The following is a 24,401-nucleotide window of genomic DNA, read 5'->3' as shown; positions in this document are numbered from 1 at the left end:
GTGCCTTGAAAATGCTGGACCCCGTGCACCATTTGGGCATCCGCCTTTCTACGGGTGCTTTTCGCACCAGCCCCGTAGAAAGCCTTTACATTGAGTCAAATGAGTGGTCGCTTCATTTGCAAAGAACCTACATGTCCTTTGTATATTTCCTTAAGGTGAAAGCAGACAAGAGGCACCCCTCATACTCTACTATTAATGACTTGGCGAGCTCCACTCTTTTTCAAAACAGGCCTTCAATGAGGCAGCCCTTCTCAGTTCGCCTGAAGGGTCTAGCTGAGGACACTGGAGTGTCACTCGAACACAGTTTAATGGCTCCTGTAGCATACCCGCCACCGTGGCAGTGGCAGACTATAGACTGCGATGTGTCTTTCCTAGAGGTTACAAAACATGCACCTATTGCCCATATCCGAACATACTTTCTGGAACTTCAACACAAATACACACGTCACGAGTTCTTCACAGATGCCTCTAAGTCCAACTCCTCTGTGTCCTACGCTGCTGTTGGCCCTTCCTTTTCGGATGCTGGCCCTCTACATCCAGGCACAAGTATCTTCACAGCGGAAGCTTAGGCGATACTTGTGGCAGCTAAACACATCAAACAATTACAAATACAAAAAGAAGTAATTTATACAGACTCCCTCAGTGTGGTAACGGCTCTGCACAGTCCTTAAAAACAAAAAAACCCTGTCCTTGTCTCACTTTACTCCATTTTGTGCACACTCTACACACACAAACAACATGTTGTAGTGTGCCGGGTGCCAGGGCACCGTGAGATCAAAGGCAACGTGAGGGCGGATCAGCTCGCTGCATCCGTCCATGAGAGCACCGCCATTACATCTATATCAATCCCGGCCCTTGATCTTAAGCGGTCTCTCAAACGAAACCTCAGGGACTACTGGCAGAGCAACTGGGATACACACACACAAAACAAACTGCACGTTATCAAGCCACACCTTGGCCATTGGCCACCAGTATCAAAATCACGTCTAACAGAGGTAACACTAACAAGACTCAGGATAGGACACACATACACGACACACACACATCTTTTATCCGGTCGTGATCCACCATTGTGTGATAAATGTGGTGAGACATTAACAGTTCTTCACGTTTTAATTCAATGTAAACATTTAGACACTCTAAGAAGACACCACTTCCCACTATCCTACCGACAACATATACCTTTACACCCTGCAATGTTCGTCGGTAGGGAACCGCTTTTTAGTCACAAGTCATTATTAGCGTTTTTAAAGGAAATTCATAATTTTCATATCATATACCCGGGCATACCGTAGCACGACCTCTCTAGAGAGGTTTTTGCTGCGGTGGCTACACAGGAAAGCACTTGCCTCACGGCCCTTGGACGCAAGGGTATGAACGAGTGAGGCACTTGTGCTAATGCCATACATATCCACCATCGTCTTATTATCACCAACTTTTGTCATCATTCACACCACACACATCTTTCACGGCATGGTCATCGTTTTATTACTTGTATGTTCTTACCCGCCTTATCGCGAGGAATTTTATGGCCCCTATACAGCCGCTTATCACAATCATTGTCCATATTTTTAGTAAAATGAAATGGCGCTCTTTGGCCAACAAATGGCCCTTGCGCCAAAAAACACCATATATCATCATCATCATCATCATCGCACCACACTGACTTCGCCTTAACTCATTTAAGGAAGAAGGAAACTCCTGGGAACAAATTATGCAGGATTTCCTAGCCGTACAAGAAAAATATAACACACACTCTGAATACTACACTGATGGATCAAAAACACAAGAATATACAGGAAGTGCCGTTATAACAAAACACTCAGAAACTTGTATAAGACTGCCGCCATTTGTATCTTGTCTTCACAGCAGAAGTATATGCTCTTTTGATTGCTCTCGAAGAAATTTTATTAACCACAAAAAGGCTGTCATATCATTGACCCTCTTAACACAATTAAAGCCCTAAATTTAAGGTCGGAAAGCGAACCGTTTTTGGAGACATTTTTCAAAAGCTTGAAAGAGCTGAGAGAAATGGCAAGTCAATCAGACTTGTAGGGGTGCCGAGCCATGTTGATATCCCAGGAAATAAAAAGGCAGACAGAGTAGCAACAAGGGCAAGTCATCAAAGCATAGCAGAAATAAGGGTACCATTCAGAGACTGTTTCGACAGTTGTCGAACAGCCTTTAGGGCAAAATGGCAAGAAGAGTGGCAGGCTCAAGTGCATAACAAGCTTCAAATCGTCAAGCCTATTCTAAAAGAATAGAAGTTATGCAATCACCAAAAGCTCTTCATCAAAGTAACACTATACTGCCTGCGGATAGGTTTTACCTCACCTACAACTTTTTATTGCGCTGAGAAGATCAGCCAGAATGCTAACATTGCTAGGAACTTCTGACTATCAGTCATATTTTAATAACATGCCCAGTCTTTGAAAAAAGAAGACATGCTTATTTTAAACAATTTTACACAACACAAACACCTTTACACCCATTTTTAATACCATCAGAAAATCCAATCATCACCATAGAAGATGTTTTTCAGTTTCTAGAGGCCGCAGGTCTTTTAAACGAACTGTAAGCAGAAGTCTGTTTTTCACCTCAGATTTTAACTCTATTATCAAAATAACCTAGTGTCTGGCGCATCATAGCCATTGTTGCTTTTGTGCCATAAAACCTACTATAACTAACTAGTTATGGGGTGCCAAAGCAATTGATCAGGAACACACTACCGTGGCTAATAAAGTAATTGACTATGACTAAGCTAGTTGTTTGTGCATACTTAAGGTTTCACAGTGCGAAAAAAAAAAAAAAATCACGGACAGGAAACACGCGGGACAGTGCTTGTCCCATGTGTTCTCTGTCTGTGGCGGTTCTTAAAAAAAAAAAAAACAGTCACGGACAGGAAACACACGGGACAGTGCTTGTCCCATGCGTTTTCTGTCTGTGACCGTTAAAAAAAAACAGTCACGGACAGGAAACACACGGGACAGTGCTTGTCCCATGCGTTTTCTGTCTGTGGCCATTCTTTTTTTGCCCCTCTCTCTGTTATACGTTAACTATGGCTAGGTTTGGATTCTCTGCCAAGAAGTCTAACAGGCATTAAAAATATACCAAATAAAAATTTCGCTGCCAGTATCTTATATCTGAATGAAGGGTAGTGTGCTAAAGGTGACTAATACAGTGAGTGCATTTCAGGTCATTAGTTACTGAAAGATAATGAACTTTTGATGTTTTAGGAGCGAAGCATCTTAGGCTCGCACAATGTCCTATCGTCATCGACCTCGCCGTATCTAGTCAAAGTGCAAGTGTGGAACATCTGTGTGCAGTACCATCTACATAGCACTCATATAGTTTAAAGAAATAAAAGGCCACAACATCACAAAACACCTACATTTAACCACCCATCAATCAGAGCATATGATAGAGCAATAGGTCAACAAGAACAAAATAAAAAGGTGTTGACCAGAATGAAATAGAAGGCTATGATTCAATGCATACTGCTTTGCCCATCAACAGCATCGACTTGATGGATCTGTAGCAATTTTTTTTGTAAATCACCACATCTGGCAGCCAAGAAGCATAAGGCACGTCACATTATGTGACGTTAGTTCTACCAGACACTTTACTTGTTTTACAGAAACATACATGAAGAAAAAATAGATAAGACATTAGCACTAAACTGTGCTTCAAAAAAAAAGTCTACTTTTGCTAATGTCAGATAAAGTCCAGCCATGATGGGATGCTACTGTAATCGAGCCATTTCTGTTTACATTGTCGACCATTGTCTGCATAGTGTGCAGTTCCGCTGAGCTGCAATCTTTACCGCCTTGTCTTTTGCCCAGACAAACTCTATGGCTTTGGAATGGGATTTTTGAAGCACCTGGCGTACTGCTAAACCTAGGCAGTACAGTGAAAGCTCGTTAATTCACATCTCATTAATTCGAAATTTTAGATAATTCGAAATGGTCGCCGCAGTCCGGTCCGCAGTGCATAGGAGACCATGTGTAAAACGATTTGTTAATTCGAACAGAAATTGCTGCCTCTATGGATAATTCGAAGCGCGCGCCGCCGAGCGTCATCATCGTCAAACACTAGTGGAAGCTTTTACGGTCGAACGATAGGTGGCACGACCAGTTTTTTCGAGCTTCAAGTGGCCTCCGAGCAAAGGGCGAGCAAAGTATAGCCTCCAAAATCCACGGAGCAATTTTTTTTTTTTTCCGTAGCCCTCCTGCTATCTCGGCACCTGGCGCCACTTGTACGCGGAACCCACGAGACGCTGAGCGAGTCGGCGGAGTAGTCCTAGCAGTCCTAGGCCGCTCCCGGCAGCGTCACTTTGTTCCTCGAGCCTCCGAGGGATGGTTTCATCGTTTCAGGGAGCGGCACAATCTCGTATTCCGCACGTTATCCGGCGAGGCAAAGGAAGTGGACGCCGAAACATGCGCTACTTGGAGAAGCGACACCCTGCAGCAGTACTTGGAGAGCTACTCACCACAGGATGTGTTTAACGCTGACGAGACAGCGTTATTTTTCAAGTTGCAGCCAGACAAGATCATCACCTACAAGGGAGACAGCTGTGCCGGCGGCAAGCGCAGCAAAGAGCGTGTCACTATTCTGGTCGCCGCAAATATGACCAGTACGGAAAAGGTCCCCCTTTTTGTGATTGGCAAAGCACTCAAGCCACGGTGCTTCAAAAACATTCGCTCACTGCCGACGGAGTACGCCGCAAACAAGAAAGCCTGGATGACAGGTGACCTATTCAGGAAGTGGCTACTGAAATTCGACAAGCGAATGGAACTAGGCGGCAGACGCGTTCTTCTTGTCGTCGACAACTGTTCGGCGCACAAAGTCGACGTTGAGCTGAGAGCAACTAAGTTGGTGTTCCTTCCGGCAAATACGACTACGGCCCTACAGCCAATGGACCCGGGTGTGATAAGGAACATTAAGTGCTTTTATAGGCGTCACGCGCTTGAGAGAATGATTTTGTGCGCGGGCGACGGGAAGGACATGGGCGACGGGAAGGCGCGCATGGGAACAGGTGACCGCGACCACAATCGCAAACTGTTTCCGCCACAGTGGATTTGCAGCTGTAAGTGCGCAGGATAGTTGTGACGTCGACGTGGATGGGGCTGAGGAGTTCATGCCAGTGGCATTGCGTGACACTCTTCGGGGCGTACGTTTTGCCGATTATGTTGAAGTTGACACCGGTGCATCGGTGTGTGGTGCCCTGACTGATGAGGACATTATCGCTCAAGTAGCCGGTGCGCAGCCTGATGCTGAAGAGCCAGAAGGTGAGGAAGACGAAAATGGCGAAGCGCCTGTGCGCCCGTCAGCTTCTGCGGTGATGGAGGCACTTAATGTGGTGCGTCTCTTCTTTAGCTTTGAAGAGGGTGAAGAGGGTTCCCTGCACCGCGTCCACGCACTGGAACAGAGAACCGCAGCTGTGGCATTCAGAGAAAAGAAGCAGATGGTCATCACCGACTTTTTTGGCCAATATTTTTCGTGCCCCCACCCCCGAAATCCACCCATTTTTGCTCACTTTCATTATTTCGAATTTTGTTTAATTCAAAATTGCTCAGCGTTCCTGTGGAATTCTAATTAATGAGCTTTTACTGAATTACATTAATTAGGTGTGTGCGCACACTCGGACAAGATACTCTTGCGACCAACAATTGCGTCCACTCCACAATTATTGCAAGTATAATTATGCCTTGACTTTGTGTCTTTGCTTGTTTAAAACCCTTAAATAGGCTTTGCATGCCGCATAGCTCAGACACATCCCTGAACTGACAGCACCTGCGTGACACTGTCCTTGTATCCCTTGCTTCCCTGTGCTTGCTCCCTTGTGTAGTCATGCTCATTGGCGTGGACCTCTGGGCAGGTTCTCATGCTGCCAGTGTGCACTTGTATATTCAATGAAGCCATACCAGTCATAACACCAGAACCAAAAAAGAGGGCAAGTTGCTGTGCTTTCAGCACTATGGCTTCATTGAATGTATCAAGCTAGTTTGCCAAAAAATATTCTTGCATTTATATACTGCCTAAAATACTGTAATCTGTTCAAAGCTATGTGAACTAAGCATTGAATATTAGAATTATCACATATTCTAAGTGCATCCCCAGTTTTGACTGCGTTCCCCCCCCCCCTAGCCGATGTGATTCGGAGTTTGCAATCCCAATGTTTTTTTTATTTTTCATATTTTTCTAAACTGTTGTATGTGTGTGCGTTAAGGAGAAAATTTGTATGCAAATACACATGCTAAGGGTAAATAAGGGTTGCAGCAGTTATCAAAGCCTGTCAATGCCGAGACACACCACCAGGAATCTGTGGGCACTTAGCTCTGAAAAAGTTAAAAAGTATCCAAGTAGACACCTGTAGCTAGAGTTTCAGGGTGTCACATATCTTGAAAAGGGTGTAGTTTTCACTGGGCTGTATGCGCACATCAGTAAACAGTACATGAGCAGCGATGACAGCCTGGCTTATGACAGGCAGAAGTAGTACATGCAAACAATGTGAAAGGATGAATAAGTGAATTTCTCACAAGTAAGTACCTGGTTTTTGTGAGCAACATGGGCCACCACTTCATTTAATGCTTATTCTTATCAAGAGGTACATTGCCAGTTGTCTTCTATTTGAATGAACTGGCCCTTCTGTAGTCCTCGTGGCCATTAAATTCTCATGACTGCATTCTGTGGCTCTTTGTATGTGTGGATTGAAATTTTTTCATGTCTAATGCAGCACTTCAGTAGTCAACACTGAATTATTTGAGGCTATCTGACCATATAGGCAGGTTGCTTTACATTCACTCTGATGCATGATCACTGAATATATTGCTATGTTTGTCAATTATTGCATTAACTCAACCTTGCTGTCTATGCTAATTATACTTATACACAGACATACACAGTGATTTCTGTACGCCCCGCCTCAGTGGTCTAGTGGCTAAGGTACTCGGCTGTTGACCCGGAGGTCGCGGGTTCGTATCTCGGCTGCGGCGGCTGCATTTCTAATGGAGGCGGAAATGTTGTAGGCCCGTGTGCTCAGATTTGGGTGCACGTTAAAGAACCCCAGGTGGTCGAAACTTCCGGAGCCCTCCACTACGGCGTCTCTCATAATCATATGGTGGTTTTGGCACGTTAAACTCCACATATTAATCAATCAATCAGTGATTTCTGTCCAATAAAATGAGCCAAAAATAGGAAATAACAAAGTATTGTGACTGGAAAAAATATTTCATGTATTACCAGATATAGGTAAGCTTTCATGCATTATATATTAAAAAAATTATTAAGGGTTTCTGTCTGTGAAACAATTTATTTTCTGTAAATAAAGCTTTAATAGTCCAAGTCTTTTATTCAGGTTGACCAAGATTTACAGGTACTTTGGAGTAGCTCCCTCTGCTGCACCACACTATGCACACCACCATGAGAATGAACTGAGGCCCAAGACTTATCGACAACGTGCCTTTGTAAACTTCAGAGCACTTTGGGCTCTCAACAAGTTTGAAGTTACCCGAGAGCTCTGGAAATCTGTTGCTGTACCGGCCCTAACTTTCACAAACAGTGTGCTATGGCTGTCCTCCAAGACATGCCAGTCCATAAAAATACGTCAGGGAACCAGGTAGGGCAGCACTGGGTGTCCACAGAGGCATACCAAGTGAGGTGGTGCAGGGCAAGGTGGGATGGTCTATCTTCGAGCCTCGGGAGGCAGTTGCGAAACTCGCCTATTAAAGGCGACTGGGCCAACTGTCAGACAGGCGCTGGGCTCGAGAGGTCTGCTGCAGTGACTACATTGATAAGCACTTGCCTCGCAGCCCTTGGACACAAGGGCGCTGATGAGGCACTTGTGCTAGTGCAAAATATTTTTACACATGTTTTTATTATCAAAACCATTTGTCACCAATTTTTACTATCCACATCATTGCAAAGCTGTACAAGAAACTGGAAGTACCAACTGGCGAACGACGCAGCATGGAAGCTCACTTGAGTTTTTACACCAAGGTGAAACAATCCATTCACAAAGAAATGCTGTACGAAATTTTAAAAAAAAGCTACCTTCTGTGTGAACGTAGATGTGGCATGCTGTGCCGATGGCTAAGGGCGAAGTTCATGCCCAGTATTGATAAGACATGCCCTCTGCGCAACCTGAAAGAGGAAAACATAGAGCACATTGTACTCGGATGCCCCACATTGAACCCGAAGGCCTCCACCACTGCCCTCATGTGCTGTCGCCGCAGCGTTGACTCCTTTGCGTGACAGAGAGGGGGAACCGCTGCAGCAACAACAATAGCTGGCGGTGACGCTAGGTTTCCGAGATGCGCAAGAGGAGCAACCACAGTGGGAGACAGTTCAAATAGCAAAGCAAAGATTGGGACACTGGTGGTGTGCGACCTACCTGCAGAATAGAACACGTCTGGCAGCAAGCACATCAAGCCAGTGATGCAGAGACATTTTCCTTTTTTGTGTGTGTTTACCTTTTTTGGTTTTTGTTTGTGCCAGATCCGGATTTTTCGTTAGGTTGCCCATTACAAAGGGCAGAGGAACAACGATCATTATCAAGGACACGGCCAGATCTATATCTAGTGGACTTCGATCACGCAATTCGGTTCATTCATTGAGCTTACTGTGCTTGTTTCATTGCTGTTAGCACTGTGGTTTCTTACAAAAGTGGTAGCACCAGCATGAGTAACTGTTGATTATCAAGAAATACAGTGAAACCATGATAATTTGTACAAGCCGGAAATGCGGCATGATCATCACGTTTACAAGTGCAAATGTGCATCTCCTGGTGTGCCCCATATCTACCAATTAAAAAATGCAGTACCACAGCAGATGTTTGCAGCGACTGAAACAGCGACAGAACAGACACTGTCAGTTTTCCTCAATACGTGCGTGCACTTGTCTACCGCAATGTGATACTAAGGGGCAACTGACAGTTTCATTAAAACGCGAAGCGGTCGCGTGAACTCTCATCATATTCTGGTTAGTTGCATGCAGCGCAGCGCCTATGCTGCCCAGGCCACCACTGCCGGGTGGTTTGCTGTACCGTGCGTCCGTATTAGCAACTTAAATTGCTCGTCCCCACTTCGCTCCTGCCCGAGCACAGATGAGCAGAGTAGTAGTTTAATTAGCGTGAGGATAACAAAATTCTGCTAAGTGAAGCATGCTGCGATTATCTATACTCCATTTCACTCATCAGGTGTAACGCTGCAAAGGCTAGCCAGACTCTTTGCAGTAGATACTTTCCTGTTTTTACCACCCAGAATATATATTTCTTTTCATTTCAGGCCGAGTATGAAATGGGCATGTTTTGTATCTGTCGCTTTTACTTTCTCTCATACACACACACCCTTGTAGGTGGTAGGTCTGGTTAACTCACTAGTACTGAACGTTTAGTGAACATCATTCAATTTTTTTTACCAAAATTATTTTGATTGATGATGGTGTTTGACTCTAGAAAGCTGCTCCAAAAATGACCCGCGTCGCTCCAAAACACACCTTTTGGTGCTCCAAGACTTTCTTTTTACTGCACCAAAACTGCTCCAAAACAGAATTATTCCTACTCTCTGAGCGGCTCCGAAACACTGAAGACCACTTCCACCCTTCAGTCCCGCTTGTGTCCTCGGTAGTGCTCTCCGACCTCAGGCTCGTTGTTCAGCTGGCTCATGACGTCAATGTAGAGCGGCTTCTGTTTGTGCAGGTGTGTGTGAATCTGGGTTTGACGTAGCTGCTGCATTTTGATACTGTGCAGGATAGTATAATCTATCTAGCGATTATTCCAGATGTTATTGTTTTCAAATGACTGTGTGATACTCCCTCAAGCATTGCCAACAACCCCAATGGCTTAGTAAAGTTTTCTGCAGAATCTGTGGCGTAATAATTAGAGTAAATATAAGGCTTTTGTCAATATTGGAATGCTTCAAATATTTGAACAAGTAGTTGGGTATTAGAATTTGCTTCGATTCGAATTTAAGTTATTGAAACTTTCAAAATATTCGCAAGGAACGAATGAATGCATATTAATCGGAATGTACTGCTTGTAAAGAAAGTTTCACTGCAGTGTATCGATGCTGAACAGTGAAAGCACTTATCCAGGAGAAATCCGCTCTGCTGCGAAGCCCCCCCTTAAAATTTAAAGGGGCCCTGCAACACTTTTTGAGCATTGTCAGAAAACGCTGTCGATCGGTAGTAAAGACTACCGAGGACATGGAAACCAAATATTTTCACAACGCTCCAGTGCTCTTACAAAGCGCGTCGGTTGGGCTTGCTCATCAAAGTGGGCATACGCATGCACTTCTTTCTTTAGTGGTGTGAGCCTTCGCCTTGGTATACGACTCACTACTAGAAGCAGGTGGCAATATTCTTCCTCCACAAAAAAAAAACAGCATTGTCCTGACGCTGCAAAGTTATTGCAAAAACAAAGCAGCTTAAACAATGGAAGCAATGGCAGTAGTACAAATAAAAGAACACAGAAAAAGTGTTCTTTAGGAAAGCACAAAATAAGGTTTTATGCGCACCACATGAACTATGTCATAGCTCGGTTGTCTTCGTTGTACCCATGTTGACAGTGCAGTGTCCTGCACCACTTCGTAGTGTGCGTCACTCACGTCGTGCAGCATTTTATATGGACCAAAGTATCTGCTTAGCAACTTTTCGGATAGGCCACGGTGACGAACGGGTCCAAACCCAAACTTGGTCTGACAGACTGTAAGATACGTCTTTGTGACGCATATTTTAATGTCGTGAATCGACCTGTTGCTGCTGACCAATGTGTAGCCGGGCGAGCTGGCGAGTTTCCTCAACACACTCTGCAAATTCTTCGGCATCAGTTGTTATTGGACTGACTATGCTTCACAAGGAAGCATAGCATCCAGCATTATTTGAACTTCGCGACCGTAGAGAAGGCGAAATGGTGTAAATCGCGTTGTTTCTTGAATGGCGGTATTATAAGGGACCGTCCCATAAGGCAAAATGCGATCCCATGTTTTGTGTTGGACGTCGATTTACATGGAGATCATGTTTGTGACTGTCTTATTTAGTCGCCTGGTGAGCCCGTTGCTCTGCGGATGGTAAGCAGTCATCATTCGATGCCTAGTGTTACTTAGTCAAAAAAACTTCATCCAAAAGCTGTGTAATGAGCGCTGTCCTTCTGTCAATTATCACTGTAGATGGAGCACTAGGACAAAAAACAATTTGGCACGTAAAGAACTCCACTACCTCAGAAGCTGTGGCTTGTGGTATCGCCTCTGTCTCGACATAGCGTGTCAGATAGTCAGTTGCAGCAATGACCCATTTGTTGCCGTCGGTTGATAAAGGAAATGAGCCGAGAAGGTTCATGTTGATGGCTTGTGGCGTGGATCAATTGGTTGAAGTAATCCAGCCGGCTTGCTTGGTGGCGACTTTTGACTCGGCATTCACGACAGCTTTTAACATACTGCTTCTTGCTTGCCGAAAGTCCAGGCCAGTAGTACGTCTCACTTACTCTGGCGATCGTTCGCGGTAACCTAGATGACCAGATGCGAGCTTGTCATGACACGCGTAGAGGACTTTGTCTTGCATGTCTTCGGAATGACGAGGATGTGAGCGCGGCCCATAGAATGGGCGTTTTTCTTGTACAGGACATCTCGAAAGCAGAAAAACGTCATGACACGAGATAGATGGCCACGTATAAGGGCGCTACGACCCTCTAAGTAGTCGATGAGCGGTCAAATCTCTTCATCCTCTCGCTGCCATCTGCTCAAGTTCGATGAGCTAACAGCACTCAGGAAACCATGATTGTTCTTTTCTTCTAGATTGACTAAATGTATGGGTGCGCGCGACAATGTATCTGCACCTTCGTGCTTCTGTCCAGACTTATAGACGATGGTCACATCAAATTCCTGTAGATGCAACCTCCACTGAGCCAGTTGTCCTGAGGGATCACGTATGTTCACTAACCAGCAGAGGCATGGTGGTCCGTCACCATTTTGAATGGACAACCATAGAAGTACGGGTGAAACTTGGTGATCACTCATACTACTGTGAGACACTCTTTCTCTCAGGTTGTGTAATTCACCTCGGTATGGGACAGTGAGTGGCTGGCATAGGCTATGACTCGTTCTTTGCCATGTTGATGCTGGGCGAGCACTGCGCCGTGGCCGATGTTATTGGCGTCAGTGTGCACCTCTGTGTCAGCACCATCGTTAAAATGCGCAAGAACAGGGGCTGACTGCATCCCCTGTCACAGTTCGGCAAAAGCAGCCTGTTGCTTGGTAGCCCATACAAACGGTGTGTCGTCTCGTGTAAGGCAGATCAAGGGTTCTATCATTAAAAACCCTTTAATAAATCGACGATAGTAGGAGCTCAAGCCCAGAAAGCGCCGAACATCCTTTTTGTCAGTAGGAGGCGGAAACGCAACTACAGTGGTAAGCTTGTCTGAGCTCTCTTTAACCGAAGTGACACTTCTCTGGTTTGAGTGTAAGATCTGCTGATTGAATAGCCTGTAGCACACTCCTGAGGTGGTGAAGATGTTGATGGAATGTTTCAGAAAAAAACGACTACATCATCAAGGTATACGAGACAAGTCTGCCACTTTAGACCAGTAAGCACAGTGTCCATCATTCACTGGAAAGTTGCTGGTGCTCAACACAAACCAAAAAGGAGGACTCGAAATTCATACAGGCCATCGGGGGTCACAGAAACAGTTTTCTTGCAATCTGTCTTGTCAACCTCAATCTGCTAGTACCCGCTTTTTAAATCCAAAGAGGAAAAATAGTGGGTGTGGCATAATTTGTCTAACAAGTCGTTGATGCGTGGCAGCGGGTACACGTGCTTGTCAGTCACGCTGTTCAGCTTCCGGTAATCGACACAAAAGCGTAGCATTCCATTTTGCTTTTTGACTAGGACGACCAGAGTGGACCACGCGCTGTTGGAAGGTGTGATCATGCCGTCGTCAAGCATTTCTTGAACTTGCGTATGGATGGCTTATTGTTCCTTGGTTGACACACGGTAAGGCTACTGGTGTACTGCGCGGGCATCGTCGTAAGTGACGATTCTGTGCCTAGTGATCGAAGCTTGGCGCAACTTAGATGAAGTGGTGAAGCATGACTTTTCGCAGTGCTGTTTGATTTTTTGGTGAAAAGTCGGAATTAATATCGATATTGTTTAGAGATGTATTTGTGGCTTCCACCATGTCTTACGTGAAGCAGGTGGGAATGGTTCTCAATTCATCTGCAAATGCTAACGAAGTGCCACGAAAATGGTGTCGGTATTCGTTGCTGAAATTGTAACCACCAGTTGAGATTGGCCATCCTGGAACTGTATGATACTCTGAGCCGCACAATCACCTTGAGTGAGCAGGTGTTCAAAATTACTTTCTGCAATCGCTTCATCATTTCGCAATCCACAGCATATGACATCGAATATACCTGGCTCTTGGAGGGAGTGTTACACTTTCAGCAGAAACACGAAGAACGTCGGCATACTGTTGGTCGTCCTGCTCGTCAATTGCTCAGTCGGCTGAGAAGGTGATGGGATGCCCTTGGAGATCAAAAGTCACAGCTTTGCTGCAAAGGTGAAGCAACGAACATGATAGGAACAAATTGGAAGGTCATGCACAAAATGGCAAGCAGATCAAAACGTGCCCCGCGTTTCTAATGCACAATGACGCACGAAACGTACTCACAGGTACAGACGAACGCGAATAAGCTCCTTGGTTGTTACCTCGCTGTGTCTGAAAAGCGCACCCTTTTTGCAGACGGAGACTGGCAACAATGCAGTGACCTTTGTGTGCCCCATAACTACAACAGAATCGTACCGGTGAAAACCTAAGGCCAGCCAAGGCGTACGAGTGTTCCCACCGCGAGATAAGCAAGTTCATGCGTGTACATCCACCCTGCCCCTTCTCCGCAGACAAAAAGTACGCGTGGGAGATGAGAGTGCCACCTCACACTTATTGCGCTATTTTGCTGATAATGCTGAAAATACGATAGTTCCCCCGAGATGCCTGCCAACAGCGGTAAGTAGTAGATATAAATAGCTTGCCGTTTGAACGTTGAAGAAGGTACTTCTCGGTGGCTCAGTAAATGCCTCGCATTCATGACGCAGAGGTGCCATGTTCTATTTCGCTGCGGGAATCGTCTTTTCTCTGGATTTTTCTTTCTTGCCTTTTTATATATATAGAGAAGTATACATATACGATGCATGACATCTAGACCGGCGGCAAAATCCAGCCGAGAGTGTATATATAATTGCTATTACAATAAAACAGCTCCATACTCCTGCAGGAAAACACCAAGAATTGCGCCGTGGGAACATTCACGGAGCACAAGGAAACTTGCTACGAAAGTAAAACCGCCGACCTGAACTCTACTTGTGCTGGTTCCAAGCGGAGAGACGGTGCAGTCACTAGCCGTTTAAAGCACAGAGCTATACCAGGGTGTGATTACCTTCTTCAGCAGTGCGGTCATTTTCCCGCTTAGTATGGAATAGTCAGCCCCGGTATCCACTAAAGCACCAGTTGCATAGCTGTCGATCAGCACCGGTATACCGAGAGAAATCCTCACATACTGCTCAGTCGAATCTACATCCTTACCTATTAGCGTTGATCGAAAGTCTTCAGCACGTCGACTGCCAGCGACCTTGCCTCCAAAGGTCGCTTTTGTTAGTTTTTTCGGTGGGGACTCGGGGACCACGTGCCAGCATGTCGCTGAGGCGGAGATGAAAAGCGCCTTGAGGACGGTGAACGCAACTGCTGTCCAGAAGGCAGTGGCATGTGCTGCTGAGCCAGGTTTTTCTCAATGGCCTGGGGTCGCTGGCCATATCGAGGAGGCGCTGAATATGCTGAAAAGCCCCGCAGCCCGAGGCACCGGTATAGGCACTGGCAGTACAAATGGTCCGCTTCACCGCAGTGAAAGCACAGAGGTCGGTGATCAGGAGTGCGCCAAACATCAGATTTCCGAGGCGATGCGCATCTGTCATCGAGGTAATGTGCTGTTTGCTCAACAAGATGTGCTGGACTGGCGTAAATGAAAGGCGGCAGCATGCGTGCATTCTCGTAGTACTGGAGCGGCTGCGCTGACTGAAGTGAAACCGTAGGAGGTGCCTGAACGAATAGCGGGGAAGAGGTAGCAGGACGCTTCAAGGCTTCCACATAGGTCGCACGGTGGTAGTCAGCCGGCGCGGGTGTGGTGTTATCCAGATTCACAGGGTCACGAAGAGCCTGATGCAGCTCGTCCTTGATGATACTTGCAAAGGAACTCACCGCAGGGAGTGGTGGTGCAGCAGTCTTTTGTAGCTCCTTGCGTACTATAGATCGGATAAGGTCGCACAGACACTTGGTATTGCTCCCAATAACCGTGAGAACTTGAGCAGCAGACGTGTTGTTCACTTGCTGCTCGTGCAGGGTGGATATACGCTAAAGCATCTTTTTCATTGTGACGGCCTTGGACAGGAACTCGGCGGCCGTCTTCGGAGGGCTCTGTACAAGGCCAGTGAAAAGCTGCTCCTTAACTCTCCATATCAGGTGAAACATCTTCTTCTCTTCTGTCATTCTCGGATCATCCCGTCGGAACAGGCACATCATATCTTCGACACAGGTCGTGACTGTTTTGTTGGGCATCTGAATGTGGGCCTGAATCGCTCGTTCCGCTTATTCATGACGATCAGCAATTGTGTAAGTATCCAGCAGCCGGGGGCATAAACCGGGCCACAACGTCATCTGTTCCTCATGGTTCAAGTACCATGTACGTGCTCCGTCCTCCAAGTAGAAGTACACACGTCGTAGATTGGCTGCGTCGTTCCATTCGTTCAAGGCAGCCACGCGCTCGAAATCGACCAACCAGTCCTCGACGTCTTCGAGCTTGGTGCTATGAAACGGTGTCGAAACCTGTGAACTTTCGAGGGTGTACTGTGTCGCCGTTGGGTTTTCTGTACCTGTTGAAGTGGTTTGAACGGATGTGCTCGTCATACTGGTGTGAACTGTAACGTCAGCTTCGGGCAGTAATCCCTTGATCCTGCGGCTGGTCCGATGAACGGTAGTGTTAACTCACACAGGGCTTGTGGTGCGGCTTCCAGGAGGGGTCTGAAACATTCATGAGAGGCTACCCTGCGCCTCCATCAATCATCACGTCGCTCCAGGAGTCTAGAGAAGGCTTATTGAAGTCTGAGCAACAGGGCTATTACTAATCATGTCGGTTGGCCTTTCTCGCCAAAGCGGGGACACGCGCGTACTTCTTTCTTTAGTGGTGTGAGCCTTCGTCTTGGCATACAACTCACTACTAGAAGCAGGTGGCAATATCATAGCGCAGCATGTGACGTGCGATTCACAATAACTTCTCAAAGTCAGCTAAATATTGCTCTCTTCTCGACGAATGACTCTACCAGCTCAAAAAGCATGTGTGATGTATTTTCTTTCTCTGTTCCACCCCTCCCTACTTAGCTTCCAGTGCTTTCATTGGGACGAGAAGAGAGAATGCACTTGAAGCATGCGAGAAATTTTTGCAGCTTCATTAGTACTGGGCGGATTCTTAAAATATTTGCGGTGGGGAATTTATGAGGCAATAAATAAGCTTCTTTAGTGAATCCATTTCATTGATACTTTAAAAAGTCTTGCACAGCCCCTTTAAATGAAAATAATACTCTCAAATCAATTCATTAGGCTTAAAAGCTAGTTATGACAGGTTATATGGTCCAAGTTTAATAAATTTTAAACTGTTATGTATGTTAAGGGTTATGCCTCGCATCCTACTGAAAGTCAAATCCTGCTACTACTCAGTTTTTTCGACTTTCTTTGAACAAAAATAAAACGACATTTGCATAAAAACCCTATTTCAATTTTTAAAGAAACATTCTGAAGGTTAGTTCGCTCATGATAAATATGCCCATTTTTTTTTTGTATGTCATATAACTTGGGCATTCTCAGAGAATCTATTTCTCTTTCGCTCTAAATAGCATTGTCTTGAAAATTCAGGTTTTCGATCTTTTATTACAGCGTTTTTCTTTTCGTTTTCTTTTTCATCTTGTATGTGCTGTAATTATTGTATACTTATGTATTCATTACTTTCTTGGCTTGAACAGTGAAAATAATTGTGTTTATTGTTTTGTATTTATTATGTATTTATTTTTACTTTAATCACACGACATATGAAGTATGAATTTGTGGTGTTTTTTTTCTCTTTTGTCTGGTACATGCGTTATTATGAAATAATTTGCTATGTCGCTCCTTGTGTTCACTATGAGTGTATGAAACACTCACCCCAAACAATCTTTATGCCACTTCTTATTTCGACTATGTCGCCATGTAACTGCCCACCTGCTTGGGCCTAAAGGTCTGCAGTATGTAATAAATAAAATAAATAATTACTATTCGAATTCGAGTCACAATTATGCAACCAATGTCACTATTCGCTTCAAACCTAAAATTCGCTATTCGCTTGTGCCTAGCAAATATAGGTAGTTTGTAGCTGTTGTAAAGTTAGAAAGGCCCCGCCGCAGTGGTCTAGTGGCTAAGGTACTCGGCTGCTGACCCGCAGGTCGCGCGTTCGTATCCTGGCTGCGGCGGCTGCATTTTCGATGGAGGCGGAAATGTTGTAGGCCCGTGTGCTCAGATTTGGGTGCACGTTAAAGAACCCCAGGTGGTCGAAATTTCCGGAGCCCTCCACTACGGCGTCTCTCATAATCATATGGTGGTTTTGGGACGTTAAACCTCACAAACCAACCTAAAGTTAGAAAGAAGTAATGCTTGGTAATTATTACACATAGCAGTACATATATATACTTGAGCATACTGCTATGTCTACTTTTTTTTTTCTTTTAAATATTGGTAGCACTACCAGCCCTAACTAGCTTCAGCAGGAGGACATGAAGAGTGACCTTAAAGATATGAAGCTGCAACGAGAATTCATCAACAACTTCAACCTCGAAAGAGGCATGTAAAATTTTGCTGAGAGAATGCAGGGTTCTAGAATGTGTTCTTGTTTTTTGGTCCTGTTTCTCAGCTGTGGCAAATCTTCAAGTTAAAGAACTTGTCGAATAGGATAAGAAACTTTCATTACCACAAATTTCATTAAACACAGTGTGTATATTTTGCACAAGTGAGCAGCTAATTATAAGCCCGGTATTGGTAACTGTCCACCAAACAGCAGCTCAACCATTCTCTTCATGAAGCATTGCATGAATTACTTATTTTACAATTCAACATAGGCCTTAGTTGAACTGAAGGTGCGAACTCATCTGAGTAGATTATTCTTTTTTTTTAGTAAAAAAAAATTGTGAAATATTTACGCAGCTTGCACTTCCATACACTAACTGAACTGTCAGAGAATGACTCATTTAATTACAAATACAAACTGCATTATGGTGAAATTTAAATGTGACTGCCTGTCATGGGACTGCAGACACTGAAGGTTAGACACAAACAATGAACAGTAAGTTAATTTCATCTTCTGTATTTTTTATAATAAACATGTGGTCATTTATCTTGGTACATGAAGGTGGCGGATATCTTCAAAGATTTCTCCAGCACATGCTCCATTCAGTACACTAGGTGTCAATGTTTGTTTGTGATTTATGCATTCTTTTGTTGCTTCTAGCTAGAAAAGAAGAACACTGAACTTGAAAATTTGAAGAGGCAGCAGACAGAATTACTCTCTTCCAAGACACCCCAGTTGAATTGCTCTCTACAGAAGCTGCTTAAAGCTTTGCAGAACCAACATTCTGAACTGCTCAGGCAGCATATAGCTCAAGCACGAAATGAAGCCTTCCAGAGTGCACTGAATGAACTTCAAGTAAGTGTACATTTTAGTTTTGCATTTTTGTCAATTGGCGCTTTTGATTAGTGGCTGTAGGCATTTATAATTTAGCATCGGCTTTTATCTTTAAAAACTACTTCTTTTTGGTATTCATCGAAAGAGATAATTTTCAATGACCATATTTTTCTCATAAATTTTTTTGTAGTCTCTTTAGGACTTCTTACCTACATCCTACCGAGAAGCATAAACTTAGTATGGCCACTTATCTGAAAAACATGAATGTGGTTTTACCTTGAGTTAATGAAGAAGTTGGGCTAGCATTGAGAAACTTCTTTCTGTTGCAAATTTTGTTTAATGAGGGTTTTTATGCTTCATCAGTAAAAAAAACAACCGAAAGCCATGTCTTCCTATATTATTCCTGGTGATAGTATTTCATTAAAAGCTACCTTTACCAAAATTATTGCATCAAGGGAATGCATCATTGTGAGAATGGGCACTTGTCTTGCATAGCATTTAAGATAAAAAATGGTTAAACTAAGGAAAGAATTTGAACTAGAATATTGTTGGCACATGATTTCCAAGCTTTAGTAGCATAGCAATTTTTATGAGAATTGTTTCTTTTACTCTGATGCGATGATGCGAAGTTTTGTCAGTTTGCTGCCAGCTGCTGTTTCATTGTTTTCGAGAATATTGTCTGCTACTCTGATGTGTGGGTGTCCTCGGGGCAGATGGTGCTGTGATACATCCTGCATGTACGATTTGAGTGAACTGTGCATACACGACAGAGCTTTTGCTGCTTGAATTTTACTAAGTTTACTAGCTACAGAGGCCTTTAAGTACTAGATGCTTGAAATAACCGAAATTCTATTAAATCAAAGACGTGTGGTGCACTTGCTTTGTTGAAGAGTGGAAGAAAATATTTGGTTTTCAGTACAGCCAAGTTACGGAAATGAAAATGTTTTGTTGCATAGCGGATTTTGCTGTATTGAGGAAATGAAATTGTTTTGTTACACAGCGGATTTTGTTGTATTGAGGTTCGTTACATCAAGGTTTCACAGTACTACTTTTTGTTATGAGAAATTTTCATAAGTTATAGTTCCATAGGTGTCAGGTTAGTTCAGTGTTGTCGCCTATTCTCTACAGATTGCGGTAATGGTCAATCATACATATGTGTTGTATAACAGCTATTGGAAACTGATGACTGATAGAGACAAAAAAAATGTTTTATTGCTTAGTGGCAGTGCAATGGCTACTAAAGAGTTTGATGAAAAGTTCATTTGCATTCATGCAGTGAAAAATAGAATGTGTTTTGGGTAAACACACTGTGTAACATAGGGAGGTCATTAGTTTCACATATTTATTTTTACTTATTACTCTTGCAGTGCATTTGAACCATAATTATAAAGTTTATCACTAATGTTAATAAATTATAATATATATTGAAGTAAGTCTAACATGCCTATTTTCCATTCCAGCGGGTAACAAATGTGTGGTCTAGTGGTTAATGTGTGTAACAAAAATATTTGTGTAAACAATATATTCAGTTGTAGGGGCAATATGTTAATATAGTAAAATCCCTTACTATAATTCTTCTCTTTTCCTCCCATGTTATATTGCCTCGGTGGGCTAACCTCTCAGATTTAAAATTTTATTTTCAAAAGTTTACTGCACTACACTATTTGATAAAAATTAAGTTTCCCACAATTTCATTGAGCAGTTTCATCAACTATTTCTTGTCATACTGTACCATGAGAAACAACTTGCAGCACACTGGCCTTGCCCCTGATGGGGCTCTGGCAGCGTTCATGTGGTCTGCTACATATGAAATCACATGCCTAAACATTCGTTTTTTAAATTCTTGTAATTAAAAAATTTTTTACATGCTCAAAGCCAAGCTTTACTTTGATAGATCACATGAGATATAACAGTTAATAATATTTCGTTCTGAAAAATTCAATCTCTGCACTGCAGTTGTGGTAGCTGTGTGATAAAGTGGAAACAGTGGTGTTTGAGAGGCCACTAGTTACGAAAGTAGTGCTGCACTCCGTTTAGGGCAGTGCCTGTCTGTGGGTGGCGACACGTGCAGGGCCAGGTGTGATATCGAGGCAGTGGAAGTAGTTGGTTCAATGTCGGTCTTGCTGTTAAGTACACTCTGGTAGTAGCTGACGTGGTGTTCAGTGTTGGTGTCAGTACAGCAAATTGGCACTTGTGTACATCAATGCCAGTAAAGGGGAAGAACTAACTGTTATATGTGGACATTAATGAGTAAGGTATTTAATCAGCTTAGTTGAAGTTGATGGTGTTTATTCCTGGTTAACAGCATTATAGTAAAGGGCCAGTGAACAACCCCAAAGTCCAAAATTTGTTGTAAAAAGAAATATGGGCACTTTTACTTTGTGAACATGCTGCCGCAAGAATTTTACGAATACGTGCTATATTAAGGAAGTTACAGGGGCTAGAACGTAATGTTCAGCTGGTTTCAAATTTTCGCGTGGCCTCACCACTCTTCTCCAACAGAGGGAGGGGAAGGCGTGGCCCTTTGTTACTACGCCTATTTTGGCAATGTGACAAGACATGAGCGATTGACGTAATTGGTGAACTCAATCAGTCGCAACGCACTTCCGCTTGCCGCGATCCCTGGTTGTTTACTGTTTACCCGGTGCCATTGCTTCTCTGTAGCCGAGTCACTCGATTTGCAGCCGACAAAGATTTGCAGCAAAACTGCATTCCTAAACCCAGACATGAAGTTGGCCTGATTTTCTAGGAGTTCAATTTTTTGGTAGCGGACTGTTGCGTCATCTCGGAGCTGCAACACAAAACACAAATAATGCACTTAATAGTGAGTGGGTGTGCTGACTAAGAGGTGTTGCGACAATTTGCTCACTCCCAAGAACTCGGTCAGTGAAGTGTCTCGATTTCGATGCATGGAGTCTATGGGGAGTTTCGTAACTCGTATGATTGAATAGCTCTGTTGTAGCTGTGGGTGGGAACAGGAACTGTCATTGACTTCACTACTGTTTGTTTATAGCTGGCTTAGACCAATGGACGAGCTGTGTTACGTCGCCAATGGCCGCGTTGTCATCACTGCGCATGCAAGGAGCATTGGTCAGGCTTAGCAAAGGAGCACAGAAAATGTTTTTCAATATGCAGACTCTGCATGGTGCACAGCTCTGCAATATTCAGAAAACGTGATTTCTGCGGTCTACTCTATCAATTTTGTTTGGTGGGTGTAAAAAAGGGTCAGAGCCTGTTGATTGGCTCTTTAAATAGACCTCTCCCTGTTTGTAAACAGTATGACGTCACTCTAGGCACCCCGCCAACGATACCTTCTCTCGGAGCAGGTGCTGGTTGGCAAGAAAGTTCCACCGGGGGCATCTTTCTGCAAAGCAGAGCTGCGTGTCTACATTCCTTCGACACAAATTTCTACATTTCTATGTTCTAAAGCCACAGCTTTTGAAAGAAGGGGGTTGCGGCAGGGTCACTGCTCATAGTGTGGAAATTTGCTCGTTGTAGGTGGATGCAGAAACTTTATTTAGAGTACGGAGAGACGCGACAAGCACGCAGTGGGTTTCACCCGCGTAGATGGCAGCCATTAAAAAAAAAAATCTGATCTTTTTCGAAAGGGAACGTTTTCAATGCACACGGTGACTGGCACTTTGAGAAATATTTGCGTGGTATGGATGTAAACTTACTCAATTTCCGTCGTGGCATATGCAAAGCAGTTTTAAACGAGGTATAGCATTGGCGGCAGCATGCTTTTGAGCTGTTGTGCGCGACGTCACGGATACGATTCTCACTCAGTGAACAAAAGCATGATCGTAGAGAATTGAAGAAAAAAAACACTTCTTGCCGTACGATAGGCTCAGTATAACATATCCTCGTGAAAATTAAAGCGAAATTTGGCCACCACGTTTCTCAATAACCTAGGGAAAATTCATTTGATGTAAAACCCGACAACCTAATAGTATATAATATTGTCTGGCACAGTTACCTTGCTGCATTTGAAACTTGTAATGTGTTTTCGTGCCTAGTTTGCTCCTTTAGGCTTGATACACAAACTTATAATGCACATAGTCACTTCATAAGGGTCGAGCCGTAAATGTACAAAGTGGATAAGAAACGAAGATCTCCGCTGTTTCGATTAACACGTGTCAGGTATCCCGTGGTGAAGCGTATATGCAGATTCCGCAACGCTACAACATGCTTATAGCTCATGCCTAGTCGTATATATCAACCGGAGATCATGCACTTTTATTTTTCTGCATGGCGCGCATACACTAAGATGTACCCAGTCGCAGATGATCGCGTAAAATGCATTTTTATCTCGACTAAAATGTCAGATCGTAAAGTTCCATCGACAACCGGTTACCGCAACCGGCCCACAAGGAATACCATTGTTTTCGTAAACAGGACGTTATTCACACTGCACACACCACGCACAATATTCTCAGTTTCACGGTCCGTAAAGGTGAACCAATATTTTCGATACCTTTCAATGCACACTGCACGCCACAGTCAACACTGCACATTTTCGAAGACGATGCCGCTGTTTCTCGCACAGGCCGCCACGTGTGTTCACTTCCCCTAGATAAACAGCCAGTCAGCGTGGCAAACATTTCATCAGGCACTTTACCACAGAACTAGATGTTGTCTGACACATACCACAGCTAATAATGCCACTGTGAGATAAACATTAAGCTTTAAAAAAGAAACGAAAGCTTGCCCCAAGCACCGAGTGGCTGCACCTCACTCAGCTACCGGCAGGAGTGTTTTGCCAACCACTGCCTTGCACGTGCACCGGTGACGTACCCTGGTAGAAGTCTATTAAGGATAGACAAAAGGGCAAACACCTGCCTTGCACGTGCACCAGTGACGTGCCCTGGTAGAGGTCTATTAAGGATAGACAAAAGGGCAAACACAGTGAGCCAATACTTATTCCAATTTAAATTCAGTGATATTTGTAGTGGCTGCCTGTACAAATAGTAAAATGTGGTGATTCAGCGCATAAGCAACATCACTCTGGTTCTGTTGAGGAATGCTGCCTTGTCCACTTACGTTTGCTTTTCTGAGTGAAAGGTTACTATATAAATGAGTAGATTTGTATACATTGTCAGTTGACATAGCATTGAATTTTCAGAGACTTCCAGTGTTGTATACCAAGCAAGCATTAAGCCATGGCACTTTATATAAACTGCAAAGCGACTATGGTAGCTTTCTGGAATATCACTAACATTGATACAAGTGTTGGCATTTTGGCAAGGCAGTGTTGTTTTCTCTGAATGAGTAGTTTAGCATACTGTTGTTTTAGCATCATAGAACAATAAAATTATATGCATAACAAATTATATGAACTGTAACAAAAGTTGGCAAAATTTATAGTGACAGCCTGCGTAATGATTGCCCAGTAGCTGTGGTAAAAAGGGCATGCCACTAATACTTTTATGTTTCAGAGTGATGCTACAATACATAAATATCTGTGCCGTGTTACATTTAGGCATTGGTACAAGTCAAAGCAGTGTTTTTCCACAATGTCTCAAGCAAACAATCAACAGGGGCTGTATCTGCTAATGAAAAGAAGTGCAGCATGGTGAGGCTATGGCTATCATATATTCTCCGTAAAGTGGTATTCATGTGCGAAAGGTGCCCGGTAAGGTTTTGTATACAACATATAAATTA

At 43.8% G+C, this 24,401-nt stretch overlaps 1 protein-coding gene across 1 annotated transcript in view; it reads left to right on the top strand.

Moving 5' to 3' along the window:
- LOC119187883 (uncharacterized) overlaps nt 1–24,401 on the top strand; it is a 60,119-nt gene that overhangs the window by 20,207 nt on the left and 15,511 nt on the right. The window contains exon 7 of the mRNA XM_037435990.2: nt 18,567–18,761. Coding sequence (XP_037291887.1) covers nt 18,567–18,761 — 195 coding nt within the window. The remainder of the gene's footprint in view (nt 1–18,566; nt 18,762–24,401) is intronic.

The sequence above is a fragment of the Rhipicephalus microplus genome, chromosome X (assembly GCF_043290135.1).
Source record: "Rhipicephalus microplus isolate Deutch F79 chromosome X, USDA_Rmic, whole genome shotgun sequence".
NCBI lineage: Eukaryota > Metazoa > Arthropoda > Arachnida > Ixodida > Ixodidae > Rhipicephalus > Rhipicephalus microplus.
This window is presented reverse-complemented; position numbering and strand designations above follow the sequence as displayed.